This window comes from Bidens hawaiensis, unplaced genomic scaffold, assembly GCF_021521415.1.
Source record: "Bidens hawaiensis isolate Kalapana, Puna unplaced genomic scaffold, B.hawaiensis_p1.1 tig00021984_1, whole genome shotgun sequence".
In the NCBI taxonomy this organism is placed as follows: Eukaryota; Viridiplantae; Streptophyta; class Magnoliopsida; order Asterales; family Asteraceae; genus Bidens; species Bidens hawaiensis.
This window is the reverse complement of record NW_027493401.1, coordinates 123,076-139,708: the sequence shown is the minus strand read 5'-3', so window position 1 is coordinate 139,708 and position 16,633 is coordinate 123,076. Positions and strand designations below refer to the sequence as shown.

Here is a 16,633-nt window from a genome sequence, read left to right as displayed (position 1 = left end):
ATGTCCTTTTACTTTTCATTAACAATCTTAATATTTTTATTTTATTGTTAATGTTGGTGTTAGTTTAATTCATGTGGTTTATATTTTGACAAGTCTATACAGTGATAAATAAAATCATTATAGTCCTTAAACAATGATATAATTCTTCATAATCTATAATAATTTCATAATATGAGCAACCATGCAAGGAAAATCTAGAAAGAAAATAATGTCACTTATCTTTTTAACAAACCAAAATAAACAAGAAGGCCTTAGAGTTTTTTTATATGGGCACTCTCTTCCTCATGCCTACATCCAGTATAAATTCACAGTAAAAATTCTTTGTGCTCCATCCTCGCAAAAATTCCAGTATACGCCCCTGATTTCTTTTGTTCGGCTCTCCTTTTATTCTCCTAATAATTTACTTCTTCACATAAATTCCCGGAATTTAACAATTCAAGGCTTTCTTCACACGTAAACATCCAAACTAATCTACTTGAATATTCACTAGAGTCCACAACTCTGGAAATCTCATTTGTCCCAAGATTATAAGCTAACATCCCGTTAACTTGAGCGATGTATAGTAATTCATCATTGGGTGTAATTTGTAAGGCTGCAACTGGTGTTTCAAATACTTGCTTATACGCAAGAGTCCAAGAAGAAGCAGTCCTTACCCAAATACAACTCTGACCATGATGACTCTGGCCATAATGTGTCTCCGGCCAAAATGTCTTCGGCCATGATGGTCGTCTGAAGTTATCACAGCTAAATAACCATTGATGATTGTCACCAGATTTATTTTCCAAGTTGGTTCTGGTAACTCAATCTTTGAATAAACCTCAGAACTCAAATCGAATGTCATTATATAATGGTGATCTGGATAAAGGTCTCTCCTCATTACAGCCCAATGCAATGCCCCGTTTAAAAGACACGGTGGACACGATGGTAACGTCTTCTCAAAATCAACATGATACCGTGTTAACTCCTCCTCAAACATAAAAGAAGTAGCAGGGGAAGCGATCTCACGCAAAGTGTGTGTCTTCACGGTGTAAACAAATGAACTTGCTTTGGATATCCTCAAAATCTTGTAATCTTCTGAGACTGGATCGAAACCAAATCCTGATACACGCGCACGGCAACCATCATCCAATCGTTCGTGTATTGTTACTCGACGCCTGATTGAAGGGTTCCATAGATAAATACCACGGTAATCATAAACACATACAAGTCCATTGCATGAACCAACAATGCGGGAACCTCCACACCTGATTGGTAACTCGATTGGTTTGCCGATATTTGGAAACTGGCGTTGTGAATATAACGTACAGATTTTCGTTAAGCGTCCAAGTTCGTGTATCATCATGACTTTTTTAGGAGATTGAAGAGTATGGAGTTTGATGAAACTGGGGTTACCAATACGAGCACATAAAGATTTAGAAACTGACCGAAATCGGACAAGTGATTTTGATGGAAGCCTTGAGAAGATTTCAACGATCAGTTCTTCACACATATCGGTCGACGTTCTCTAGTTAAGGAATTTGAAACCTAAACGAAAGACAACAATGGGTGTGGTTTTCCTAGGTTTTCTAGTTTAAATATAGATTCTTTCTGTGGGCATAACATGGTAAACTAGCCCAATTATAATTTTATTTTAGGTTGAAGAAATTACAACTTTTATCATCTATCTTTGTATCAAATTTTGTCATTGGCCTCTTTACATTTGATGAGATTTGTACCTATTGTTTTCAAATGTTACATGTTTTCTGTTTTAGCTGTATCCCAATCTATAATATATATAAACGAAAACCCAAAAATCCTAGGTGTTATGATGTGGTCGCTCTCTCCTTTTTTGGAGTCACCAAATTTGCTTGGTTTTTAAATTAAAGCATGTCTTAATTTTTGATTCAGGTAAGATCAATACTAACTTCTTGTTGCATGCAACCTGTATAACTAGGAATTACAAAAAGGTTTTGGAGGTAACTAATACGTTAAGGTAAAACATTGTTTAGAAATAATAACTTAGGTGCTTAGTCGATTCAAATACTCATTTATTCTTTTCTGTACAACTATTGTACATATTAAATCCCAAAAATTGTAAAAGTCATTGGCAAGGTTCAGGAAGGATGAGATGTAAACAAACCTTACCTCTAACCTTACATCTATTCATGAATATAAAGAGGCTACTTTCAGAAAGACCTTCTACTCCAAGCAAAGCATACATGTACTAATAAAAAAATGATGGAAAAGTGACATAGTAAAAAATACATACACATATAATATCATATAACACACATATATAAGTTAATACAGAAAAACAACATACGTGCAAAGTCCACCTACTAAGTAGGAGAATCTTAGGTGTTGTTTGTTTTTTCAGAGGTAAAATGTCTGCAGTCTGCGGACCATATCTACATACATCTATAGCAGAAGATGTGGACCAAACCTTTGCAGTCTGCAAGAAGAAAATTGTTTGTTCTTAACGTCTGCAAATTGCTAACATAACCTGAAATTTAAATAAACTGATTTTCCAAGGCACAAATCAAACCTAAACATAAACAATTTTCCAACACACAAATCAAGTGCTCAATTAACATGATAACACTCTTTTGACATATGTAATTAATCATGTAAAGTGAAGTATAAACAATAACCGTTTCTAAACAATCTCATACAATATAAATCAGTAACTTTTATTCTTACCAATAACATATATAATAAGAGTACAAGAACTACTGTTAGGTAATAATCATTTCTAGATATCCATTACGTTTCTTTTAGAAAGGCACAAAGAACTTGTAAAAAATAAAGAAATAAATAATTGTTAGATTAAATAAGGGAACAAACGAATATTATATCTAATTAAATTAAAACAAACAGACAAATAAATCATATATATTAATACTTGATTTAGAGCCCGTGTAACACACGTGATTATCTAAATTATAAAATTACAAGTAAAACAAATAATTACATGACGTATATTAAAAAATGCATTACATATATGCGTGTATATATACTATGTGTACATAAATTGATTTTATATCACAAAATGATTTTTTTAAATGAACTTAATAAAAAAATGCACGTGCAAAAACGTATCAGAGAACGCTTCTTTTATTTCAACTTTCATTGTCAGTATAATATATACATAATTGAAAGAAATCACGAAACAGACTTCTCATATAATAGTAGTTTTGATCACTCAGCCTAAATAGCGAAAGAGCATTACCTTTGTTGAAATATATATCAATTTACAACACATAGAAGTAATGGAGAACATTAAATTATAAAGATGATTGTTCTTCAAGAACTATGTTTTCTTTCCTGAGTTACACTATGAAAAAGAGTTTCATAAGTTTCACGGGGCTTCTCAACTTTGGCATAATGACAACATAAAAAATAACATGTTAACCAATTCAATTTTGTTTGGGAATATTTTGCTTCATTTGAGCATTGTTTTGCATGGCATGCTTCCAATACAACGTTCTGATCACCATTAAAGGAAAATTTAATGCTTACACAAATGTTTCAATTTGATAAAAGTTAGAAACATTGATAGGCATGAGGGTGGCATGTCGGAAGTGCTCACTATCTTTTCTTAAATTTTAATAATCGAGGGGAAAATAGTTAATTTGTCAAATCCCGAACCTTTTGATTATTTCTAAAATATACTTGAAAGTAAATTTGAAACCCGAACCATGTTTAAAATTTTAACTTTCATCCGTTTGACATTTTCAAGTCAACACTTTGAACCCGTAACACCAATTTGACGACAAATCTATTTGTATTCTTAAACTTTTAAAAATACTTAGATTTCACAATTTTGACCCAAATGTTATTAATTTGTACCAAACAATCCATTTATCAACTTTGACTGTAAAAATCAAATTTAAGTTTCACAAAACCCGAAACAATCCTTGATAAAAAAATCAACAAATTAAATATGACATACTTTGTTATATATGAAAGTGATTGGTATATATTTACTAAATAACCGAAAAAATATATAGTTTATTAAATTAACCGAAAAAATAAATTGATAGATTTAAAGCATATATTTATAATTTATAAATTTATATAACAATTTACAACAACAACAACAACAATAATAATAATAATAATAATAATAATAATAGATATATGGATTGATTTTATAAAAATGGATAAACTTTTACGCATAGATTTATAATTTAATGATTAAAAAAATTGCTTTGTAAAATGAAAGCATATTCGAGTTTTATTTTTCTTTATAATCTTCAATAGTATACATAGTACAATATGTTAATGATAACATTTGAAATTATATTTCAATATTTAACAAACGTGATTTGTTGTTAATTTTTGGATTTCACCAAGTATTTTTATGTTAATATTTATTTTGGAATAAAATGTAAAAGGAAAGTGAATATGACATATAATAGGGTCAATTAAGATCTTGGTTTTGAAGGAAAAAAATTGTGAGGTTTAACCACAAACTGACATGTGTTACAGTTATTTTCTTTTATTAGAATAGGTAGATTGGGTACATAAATATCCTCTGTTATTATGTAAACAATTAGAATAGGCTGATATTTGGAAACTGGTGCTGCGAATATAATGTACAGATTTCAAAGCGTCCTAGTTTGTATATTATCATGACTATTTTAGGAGATTGAAGAGTATGAAGTTTGATGAAACTGGAGCTACCAATATGAGCACATAAAGATTTGGAAACTGACCGAAATCGGAGAACCGATTTTGATGGTAGTCTTGAGAAGATTTCAACGATCAGATCTTCACACACATTAGTCGCCATTACATTAATTCTCTACTTCTGCCTGCAATGTTAAACTAAACCTAAACGACCAGACAGCGATTGATTGATTGGTTTGGTTTGGTTTTCTAGTTTAGATATAGAAGATTCTTTCTGTGGGCCTAATAGCCCAATCATAATTTTATTTTAGTTTGAATAAATTACAAATTATAAAATATGAGTGCAGTTAGAGCATTCACATCCCATCCCCTATAATTATGTGGTGGGGGGGGGGGGGGGGGTTCGTAAATTATGAGGTGGGGTTGTGAGTGATTGTGAGTGTAAATTATAGGGTGAAGAGAGAAATGTAGTGATTTTTTGTAAATTTGGGGAAATATTTGGGGAACATTGTTTGCCCCCATTTATTTTTTAATATTTGTTGGATTGGTTGTGAGTAGAAGGGAGAGAAAATTGTAATGATAAAGGTATAAAAATATTATTTAATTGAACAGGAGAGAGAAATGTAGTGTTTTTTAGTGTAATTATAGAGATGAGGATGAGAAATGGGATGAGAATGCTCTTACTGTACGTTAATGCATTAACGTACAGTAGGTACACGAGACGCTCAAAGGCAAAAACCTAAAACGCTCAGAAAACGCTCACAAAACTTAAACGCTCAGCAAACGCTCAAAAACGGTCTTCGTGAAAAAACAGTGAAAAATTGATCGATTAACCATCCAAAACTGTTTTTTTTCGGTGAAACAATGATTGACTGGATATGTATTGACGATTCCGAGATGTTTGGATGTGATTTCATGGATCGATTCGTGAAAAAATGGATTCGCGTACGTAATGTACGTTAAGACATTATTGTATTGGATCTTTTCCCTATAAAATATATAACTACCTTTATAGAAATTAGCACCTTATTAATATTTATAAAACTTATTGTTATATGATAAAATTGGTATGGTTACTTTGCTCCTAGTTTAAGAGTTACATACATGAAGATCACCGATTCCATACACACATATTACAAGAGCCAAAAAAATTCTGAAACTTCGGAAAAGAAGCTCGAATGGTATGACGGTGTTTGAAGACCGGCCTACCTAATGTGTTTTTAAGGTATGCAAGTTAGTGTATGATTGTGACACTACAAGTTGCCGAAAAGACAAGTGTGGATTCGGATGAAACCGGGGCTGCCACGGGTTCAAAATTGAAACTTAGTCCTATAGATATATACTCTTTCTATGGGTCTAACATAGTCAAATTCTGATGTTATTTTACTTTTTATTAGCAACCTTAATATTGTTATTGTTGGTGGTTTAATTCACGTGGGCTAATTATATTTAACATGATTATACGGTGATCAACAAAATCATTATAGTCCTTAAACAATGATAAATTCTTTATAATCTATACTAATTGTCTAATTTCATATTATATGCAACCATGCAAGGAATCTAGAAACAATATAATGTCACTTAATCTTTTAACAAACCAAAATTAACAATAAATTCCTCATGCCTACCATCCAGTATTTCACAGCACAAAATTCCTATATACTATATACTAGGTCCATCCATGACTACATTCAAGGTAACATGATAGGAAAAACTATTCCCTACAAAATATATCACATCTCTTCCCATCAACTTTTGTCTTGGTCTTTTATGGTGGTGGAGGATGACTACCAGAACCAACTACATCAAGTCCAACCAGCCATCAACCACCTTTGAATAATCTAATCACATCCCCACCACAACCATAACTTAACCGTTGCTAATTTCACCGCCGCTAGGTGATATACCCCAACCCAGTGGTGTCTAGATCATCAAGGCTATTTTGAAACGGAAGTCCTTAAGAGGAAAAGGATGATAAGGTTAAAGATGACTAAAACCACCTAAAACTTTATGACTGTTGTCACAAACCTTTCTTGTATTGGGCCAACAGTACACAATAAGCAAGCATCCTAATTGTGCCCCATGAAGTGCCATTGGTCGATGATGATCGATCTATAAAAACCACCATAGGCTACCCTAAAAGCAATGTCGCAAAAATCCTGACTAGGCGCCGATTAATCGCTAGCCCCCGCCCCCGCTGATTAATTTTGGGCTAGTTGGCCAATTAATCGGTCAATGGTTACAACATTGCCTAAAAGTAAATTGAAATCTTTCCTTCTTCCAGAAAATTATTAATGAAACAACCTGTCTATAAACAGGTAATTGGCTGCTGAATACTGATAGTGTTTCCCATAATAGCAAAGACTTTGTATTATATTATTTGGGTTATTTTAATGTTTCCTTGGTGGCACATTACAAGATCATATCTGTACAAGCATTAAAATAATAGGTTATCATAACAGAGTTAGGTAAAAACACCAAAGTTTAAGTTTATGGTGATGCTTTTAATCTGGAAAACATATCAAATTTAAATTCTTGGATGCTTTATATGGTTGTCATAAAGGCAAGGTTCACATATTGTAAACGAACAACATAGTTTGAATCACATAGTAGCAGTCATAGTTGGGTAACAGGCTGTTAAATATATATTCATATTAATATTAGAGTTTTAATATGTTTAGTCCACGGTCCCGAGTTAGGCTTTTCTAGGTTGGTTTCCTATATATTGAGGGTTCCCCCTCCATTATAATTACAAGATTTAGTTAAAATAGGGTCCGTTGAAAACGGATTGGATCAGATTGGGTAGTGTGATGTCCAAAGCTTTTCGAGTAATAATCTAATTTTATGAATAAATGCGTATTGTAGTGTCTTACATGTTACAGTTATGAAAAATTGTTGAACTGTTTGACCCGTTTCCTTTTCAGCTATATATTGACTTAGCCCATTGACCAAGTCGGGAAAAATTCGTATAGATCATGTAACTCCTAAGATAAAAATGAAACAAATTAATGAATACCAGGCTGCAACTTTTTATCTTTTAATATCCACAACTTTAACTTTACTTTCTTTCTATAAACTAGGAGAGTAAACAAGCCAAGTCGCTCATGAAATACTCACTAAAAGCTCGCATCGAACCAAGCTTAAATGAGCTTGAGCCTATAGCTTAATTAGTAAACGAGCCCAGGCAAAATTGTAAATTGATTAGGTTGAGTTAAGACCGCCAGAAGAAAACATACCATCTAGTAAACCGAAATTGTTATCCCAGTAAGTCAGTAACGCAAACCTGCCTGCACAATCACCATCTCCACCAGGCAGAAGCTACTGTGGCCGCCACTAGGATATATGAACATATGACTGTGGGCATCATGTGTCTAAATCATCAAGGCTACTTTGAAATTAAAGTCGGTAGGGGAAAAGAGATTAATAAAGATTAAAGATTATTAGCAATGCCCTACAACTCCTGATAGGCCCGTATTATGGTCATCACTAACCCTCTTCTTAGCTTTCTAGTGTCGGGTCAATACAATAATCAAGCATCCTACTTGGGCCACCTAAATCATCCCCAACAAATGAATTACACCACAAAATCATTAAAGGTTGTGATAGTGTTTCTTTATGAAAACAAAACCACCACACACATAACGTGTGCATGTGCACTTAGTATAGGCCTGCAAATCTTTCAAAGTGCTTAACCCAAAAAAACACAAAAAGAAGACTACAAATGCATGCACATGTGATCATATTATATAGAGCGTATAAAAGAACTAAATATCTTCCACTAGTTTATGAAATATGATTATGAAGGTCTAAGTCACAGAATTATAAATACTGATAGTGCTGACCATAATTACAAAGTAATTGTATTTTATGGCTTATTCTAGTGGTTCCTTGGTGGCGCATTTTAGGAACATTACAAAAGGTGTGTACAAGCATTAGGGTACAAGCCAGTAGAATAATAAAAAAAAAAGGTGATGGGATATAATAAGAGAGTTAGGTATAAAGTATAAACACCAGGTTTTAAGCTATAGTGTTGCTTTTAATATGGAAAAAAATCTGATTTCAATTTTTGCATATCTTATAGGGTTGGCATAAAGTTTAGTTCCCATACTGTAAACTAGAAAGTTTTAAGTTAAATAAAAAGAAAAGGTATTCCAGTAGGGCCAATGAATAACTCTAACAAAGCATGTATGACAGGGTTCTTATCAGTACTTCATGTACGATCGGTGATTTATAATAGGGTCAACCATAAACAGGAACCTAAACGGATATAAATTTAACCGGATAAACCTCCCACTAATCTTAATCTCCATACTGACCCATTGATGTCACATATGCCAACATTCAACACAATAATCAAACATCCTACTCAGACCACCGAGTTGTGTCCCAAACAGCACAAAACAAGCATCCTTTTTCTCGATTGTGCTCACCCCAGTTGAGCTGCGCCATAGTGTCATTGACGAATGATGATCATTCTATGAATACCACCATAGGCTGCCCTAAAAGTAAATTGAAACCTGGCCCAGATCTTTTTTCTTCGAGAAAATTATAAATGAAACAATATGTGTGTATACAGGTAATTGGCTGCTAAATTACTGATAGTGCTTCCCATAATAGAAAAGACACTGTATTATATTATTTGGTTTATCTTAATGTTTCCTTGGTGGCACATTACAAGAACATACTTGTACATGCACTACAAGAATCAAGAAAAGGTGATACGTTATATTGTAGTGTCTTACATGTTACAATTATGAAAACTTGTCGACCCATTTGACATGTTTCCTTTTAAGCCAATTGTTTTGATTTAACCTATTGACCAGGCAGGGGAAATTTTATAATCAATCAAGTAGCTCGTATGATAAAAATGAAAAAAATAAAAGAACACTAGGTTGCAACTTTTTATCTTTTTATATCCATAACCTCACTTTCCATAAGCTAGGGTAGTTAATGATCCAAGTCACTCGTGAGTCGTGAGCCTCTTGCGGTTGGCTCACTAAAAGCTCGGATCGAACCCAAGCTTAAACAAGGTAGAGCCTATTAATAAGCTAACTTAAGAAGTGAGCCTGAACAAGCCAATTAATTACATAACTTTTATTTGATATATTAACATACTGACATGATAATAATTATTTATGTATAAAATTATTATAACAATACCTAAATAATATACATAGTATACATCAAGCATTATAATTATAATTATATACAAAAAACTTATATTAACTTATATAAATAAAAATAATAATACGTAAGCCGAGCTCGAGCTCTAGAAATAAAGCTTAATCAAACCAAAGTCGAGCACGCACTCTCGTATTTTAAATGAATAAACGATCATTAACACCCCTACTGTAAACCACGGGTATTACTATACTTCTTCTACAGATGTTAAGTTTTTTTTTTACTTATAACTTCGTAATATTAAAAATAAAAAGATCCAATTACAATAAAGAGGCGGGTAAGCGGGCAACAAGCTGTGCCGCCACCCCCTTTTGAATAGCAAAACCAATCCTACTAAAAATAAAGTTATCGTTCTTCGGCGTCGATGAGTTACTGTGCACGACCCGCTGAACTCTTTTTAGAAACGTAGCAGCATCGGGGGCAAGAGACCCAAATGTGTCAAAAGCAAAAGGAATGAAGGCGTGTTGAGTTCAACTCACTTATTGGTAAATTGAGTGAGTTGAGTTATACTGCCAGGAAAAAACATACCATCAGTTAACCAAAGTTGTAATCCCAGTAACCAGTAAGGAATAACCTGCCTGTACAGCCACCACTACCATCACCTCCACCAGACGGAAGCTACTGTTACTGCCACGTAGATGCATTCCGTCTAGACCAGTGGTCGTGCATATCATGTGTCTAAAACACCAAGGCTACTTAGAAGTAAAAGTCGATTCCCTACAACTACTGATAGGCCATATTATGGTCATCACAAACTCTCTTCTTTGCTTTCTAGTGTCAGGTCAATACAATAATCAAGCATCCTACTTGGACCACCTAAACCCAACAAATGAAATCACCACAAAATCATTAAAGGCCTGATAGTGTTTCTTTACAAAAAAGGAACCACAAAACACATAATATGGGCATGTGCACTTAGTGCAATATGCTAGATAGGCCGGCAAATACCCTAAGTACTTTACCCAAAACATGCACAAAAAGAATACTATAAATGCATGCACATGTGAGCATAATCGCATATTATATAGGGTGTCTAAAAGCAATAAATATCTTCCAGTAGTTTATGTAAGATACAATTAGTCTATAAATATGATTATGAAGGTCTAATCACAGAATAAATAAATATAATTACTAAATACTGATAGTGCTGACCATAATTAAATGGTAATTGTACTTTTTGGCTTATTTTAGTGGTTCCTTGGTGGCGCATTTTGGGAACATTACAAAATGTGTGTACGAGCATTAGGGTTCAAGCCAGCAGGTACAAAGTTGCATATAACATTGGTTCAACATAGAATAAAAAAAAGAGGTAATGATATATAATAAGAGAGTTTGGTATAAAGTATATTAACCAGGTTTTAGGCGATAGTGTTGCTTTTAATATGAAAACAAATCCAATTTCTACTCATTTGCATATCTTATAGGGTGCATAAAGATAAAGTTCCAATATTGTAAACTATATAACTTTAAGTTGAACAGAAAGAAAAAGTATCTCATTAAGGGCCAATGAATAAACTCAACAAAACATGTACGACAGGGTTCCTATCAGTACTTCATGTACCGTCATAGTTACAGACTTCCTTATAACTTAAATAACTGGAGATTAAAAAAATTATTAATGTTGCATTAAGTGCAAACAGCAGTACAAATATCTGCCAGTTGCAAAAGAATAGGTCAAGTTGGCAGGTATTAAAAAATAAACCATAAACAGAAACCTAAAGGGATATAAACTTAAGTGGATAATCCTCCCACTAATCTTGAAGTCCATACTGGCCCATTGATGTCACATGTATTAAAAATTCATGTTGATCTTTTTGAATTAAATAATTTAGAACCTGGAAGCACTTTTTGCCAAATAAATACTTCATCTCCATAATCTCCTATAAACTCGTAAGGCACCAAACTCGTTTCCAAACTTCTTTCTACCTTTCACTTCACACTAAAAGAAAAAAGATGTCACGTCTTCAAATTTCTAACTCACAAGATGAATCGCAATCTCAATATTCTCATCACTGCATCTTAACCATCAAACACAAGAACTCCTACATCTCATCTCTTGTCATTGGTGGGAAGTTGCTATACACAGGTTCTTCCAACAAAGAAATACAGATATTGAAGCGTGATAATTTAAGGTATGAATTTGATCATGAAGATGCGAATACTAATAACATGATGATCACAGGAAAGGGTGCAGTAAAGTCACTAGTAGTTTCTGCTGAAAAAATATATAGTGCCCATCAAGACCACAAAATCCGTGTTTGGAAGGTTGATGAAACCGATGAACAACAAAAGAAGTTAACACAAGTAGCCACACTCCCAACATTTAGCGATCGGACCCTTACGATGCTAGTAGCAAAGAATCATGTACAGGTGACACGACACAAGAAGTCTACATGGGTTCATCATAATGATACCGTATCAGCACTAGCAGTGTCCAGGGATGGTTTGGTCCTATACTCGGTTTCATGGGATAGAACACTAAAGATTTGGAGTACAACCGACTTCAAATGCCTAGAGTCAGTAGCTGACGCACATGATGATGCAATAAATGCAGTAGCATTATCAAGCAAAGGTGATGTTTATACCGGATCGGCCGACAAGAAAATCAAGATTTGGAGAAAATTAAAATCACCAAAAGGTGAGAAACGCTCTTTAATTACTACATTACAGAAACACAAATCTGGGATTAATGCATTGGCACTAAGCACCAATGAGAATGTTTTGTACTCTGGTGCAAGTGATAGATTGATTATGGTTTGGGGAAAAAGTGATGATGATGATGACGACGACATGGCGGTTGTGTGTGCTCTTAAGGGGCATGTTAAGTCTATATTGTGTTTGAGTGTTGTATCAGATTTGTTGTGTAGTGGTTCTGCTGATGAAACCATAAGAATTTGGAGAGGGGTTGAGAAATGCTACTTTTGCTTGGCGGTTTTGGAAGGTCACACAGGTCCGGTTAAGTGTTTGACTTCAGAAACAGATCACAGCCGTTTATCTGATACATCAGCTTCTTATCTTATCTACAGTGGTGGTCTGGATTCTGACATTAAAGTCTGGCAGATTTTGATCCCTCTATTATAAAGGGATTCATTATCACTAATGTATTACTAATGTATTGTATGACATTATATTGCAAGTCATTTGTTTGTCTGGTTTTCATTCACTTTATCATGTTTAACGAATAAGGTTTACGATAACTGTTCTAGAAACACTCCATTACAATGGTAAAATGAATATAATAAAAACATTTACCAATACTATTTAAAAACAATAACTAAAAAAAAGAGCAAGTAGGATCAATGAGCATTTCGGTTATATCTACAGTGGTGACTTTGCTGGTGTACCGGGATCACGGGGATATTTCTTGGGGGTCGAGCCATCTTTCAAACATATGATTGCAGTTCTTTGTCCATATGGGCTGTGTGAATTTACTGGAAAAAAAACAGTAGATGAATGGTTGTCACATAATACCAAATTACATTTATGCTTAACAAATTTAGAACGGACCTTTCAATTAAAGTTTGTCAATTTTAAACTAAGAATTGCTACCTCAATTTGTTAAAAATAGTTACCAATAAATATTATGTAAAAAAGATTGAAGCTTTTAATATAATGAAATTGTTACTTTAAATGGGAAGGCAGCTTTTTTTTATGATGAGACTGTAATTTATTTAGGTCACCATGAATCAGATTACTAAATTACTTCACAAAGGAGGTATACTTTACTTAGCTCATCAACACCCTTTGTGATAAATGTAAAAGAAACACAGGTTTTTCAGATTAATGTTACATACACCTAGATAAGAATACAAAAGCTGGATTGGAATTGAGATGCAAATACCATAGCATGTTTGTAACAAGGAGGCCCCCATCACTCGAATTGCTTTATCAGCTCTTATTACTTCTTCCTGCCATTATTAACCAACTAATATATTAGAAACTATTTAGAACTTACAAGAGAACAAAACTTAAAACAAATACAAAATGAAAAAAAAATGACCATGTACTTCTTTATCATAATAAAAATGACAACTATCATGCCAATAAAATATAGAACATATTTTAGAAGTTTAGCTTTCCACTAGCAGTATGCCTAATAAACTCGATTAAAACAGCTTTCAGCTTTGTGAAGCCTTTCTTATGCTTACCAACTAACCACTTACAAGGAACCATTATAATAAATCCATAAAAAAAATCTTTGGTGTTGGGACACAAATACGCTATTTCCCAAAACTTGTCACTTGGTGCTTTAACTCTACTTATGGTAAAGCGGTGTGCTACAACGAACTTTCAATTGACTTAAAATAAAGCATTCTATTATAGGAAATCCATTCATCACCCTGATCCAGACTAAAGGTATCATTCTAACAAGTTACTAATCACTTTTAATCATAAATATAACATAAAACAGATATTGTGGAGGTTTTCATCATCCACCATAAAGCAAAAAAAGATTGTTTGCTGAAGTGCAACAGTCAATAACATATAAGAGCAGAATACATATATATTAGCTGCTCAAATAACTTGAACTTCAAATAAGATGTACCTCAGGAGAATGGCCTTTCGCTGCAAGAAACAAGCCACCAACACGAACAAGAGGAAGACAGTACTCAGCTGGTTTACAAGAACAAATAAACAGTTCAAACAGAGGCACAAAAACCAGATCATAGAACCACATGAAACATTTGTAGACCGTCTATTATGTGGTGCACTTGTACGTACCTAATATCCTCATTTCTGCAACAGCTCTCGCTACTGCAACATCAAACACTTCTCTGAATTCTAGATTTTGCCCCACGTCCTGCCCTAAAACAACACTTAGAATATTATGCATTTTTGTGTTTTTCCTAGCATGTATATAATCTAACCAAACATAAGACTAAAGTACTAATTCTTTGAACATAATACCATTACTTTAAATTAAACCAACAAATGCTTGATTAATTACAGAAAGGCATACCTCAGCTCTTCCTCTAACAACCTTAACATTGGATAATCCAATCAAGCCAACCACATGTTCTAGGAAAACACATCGCTTATTAATGACTCCAGTAGTGTCAGATTCCAATCTACAGAAGCAATGTGGTAAGCCAAATCACTTTGCAGACATCGAAGAAAAACAAGCCAAAACAACATCTCTGTGACTTAGACTGTAAACGAACCGAACGTTCAGTGAACTGTTCATGAATTGTTCAATGGGAAGTTCATTTATGCCTGTTTGTTTAATAAATGAACGAACATAAACAAGAAATTTCGTTCGATTAACTAAATGAGCGAACACGAAAAGGTGCCATGTCTGTTCAATTATGTTCGTGAACATTAGATGATGTGTTCATTTACGTCCGTTTATGTTGTGTATATTTGTTCATTAAAAGTTTTTAACACTTTTTAATGGCTTTTCTAGACTTATCATATAGATTTAAGCAAAACTACTAACTATAAAACAAAAATATATATCAAAATTACATATGAACACGAATGTCATAACTATCAACACAAACTTGGTAGCCGGACCAAACCGCTGACGCTGTCCATTCTCAGTTAACCAAATAAAAATAAAACATTGCTTGTGTTCATAAGCCGTCCACGAACAAGTTCATATCCTTAATAAACAAACACAAGCAGAAAATCCCATTCGATTAGCCGTTCATGAACCGTTCACTCGTCCGATAAAAGCTTAACGAACGAACACAAACAAGGCCTATTTATATTCTATAACAACAGTTAGAATCAATCACACATTCAATAACATACAAAACATATTATCCACTTTACCAGGACAAGCAATGGCTAATACCAATCCAGGAAGTCCAGCACCACTTCCGACGTCTACAACATTAAGTTTTTCAATCGGAGACTCACTAATCGGTACATACGAGCTTCGAATAGGCGGTATAATTGCTAACGAGTCCTCAATGTGTCTATCCATAACCTCATTCACATCTCTAACCGCAGTGAGATTCATTTTCTACATATAATAACTCAAAACTAATCAAAACATTATAAAACCTAAATTTAATTGCAAAAATTTAGCGTAAATTAGAATAATAAGGATGATAAGAAATATACCTGGTTCCAATCAAGAAGAGTGTCAATGTAGAGGTGAACTTGTTGCTTTTGAAGAGGACTTAGGGTTTCGAAGTGAGAGGCATTGAGAATTGAAGCTTTTGTGGTTGTGGATCGTCTGGTTGGTTTGAGAGTTGTGGTGCACACCAAGTGTTTGATGAAAGTCCCCAGAGAATATGAGACTGGCAATTTGAAGAGTTTGGTACGGTACAGTAGCATTTTGGCGCCGTGAGTTGGTTTTCTGTTTTCCGGCTATTATCTATTTTGAGACAGCCTTTTAAACGCAACACGTTTAAAACCAAAATCGGTTCGATTCGGTTAATAAAAATGAAAACTGGTTTATGATTGATTTTGGTTTGGGTTGAAACCGGTTTCTTTACCAGGTTTCAATCGTTTGTTATTCGGGTTTTTATTGTTTTTGGTTCAAGTCCTGACCGATTTTGGCCAGTTTCGGTTTGGAACTGGTTTCAATGGAGAGAATTACAAATTGTTCCGGAACCTACATCGGTTTCAAACCAGTTTCTATATAATTGGTTTCAAATCGGTTCAGTTTCGGTTTGATTTTCGGGTCGGTTAGATTAACTAGTTCTTATCCCACCTCTCCCCGTTACTACTCGTCGGCCCACCAATCACCAGCTACCTCCTCAGCCGCTGTCGTTGAACCCGTCAAAACTCATAACTGACATACGGTATTATTTCATTTTACTAATGGGATATACACTGATCGGGCAACTTTTATTAAATAATTTGGTTATCTATATGATGATAAGTG

General features: G+C 33.9%; 1 protein-coding gene and 2 pseudogenes across 2 annotated transcripts; 1 reads left to right on the top strand and 2 right to left on the bottom strand.

Annotated features, from left to right (window-relative positions):
- Positions 1-649: 649 nt before the first annotated feature.
- LOC143564314 (F-box protein At5g18160-like) lies at positions 650-1,685 on the bottom strand. Its single transcript, XM_077051625.1, has one exon. It carries the CDS (start codon positions 1,487-1,489, stop codon positions 650-652), a length of 840 nt encoding a protein of 279 aa, XP_076907740.1. The 5' UTR covers positions 1,490-1,685.
- A 9,816-nt stretch (positions 1,686-11,501) lies between these two features.
- On the top strand, positions 11,502-12,876 carry LOC143564305 (protein JINGUBANG pseudogene; annotated as a pseudogene).
- A 57-nt stretch (positions 12,877-12,933) lies between these two features.
- LOC143564304 (uncharacterized) lies at positions 12,934-16,282 on the bottom strand (annotated as a pseudogene). Its single transcript, XR_013140844.1, has 7 exons — positions 15,865-16,282; positions 15,571-15,763; positions 14,756-14,864; positions 14,518-14,596; positions 14,342-14,409; positions 13,637-13,703; positions 12,934-13,226 (listed from the first exon to the last, which is right to left on the bottom strand). The product of XR_013140844.1 is annotated as an uncharacterized LOC143564304 (transcript).
- Positions 16,283-16,633: the final 351 nt, after the last annotated feature.

What these genes read in the sequence shown, in the direction of transcription:
- LOC143564314 (XM_077051625.1), bottom strand. Translation starts at nt 1,489, where the DNA reads ATGTGTGAAGAACTGATCGTTGAAATCTTCTCAAGGCTTCCATCAAAA.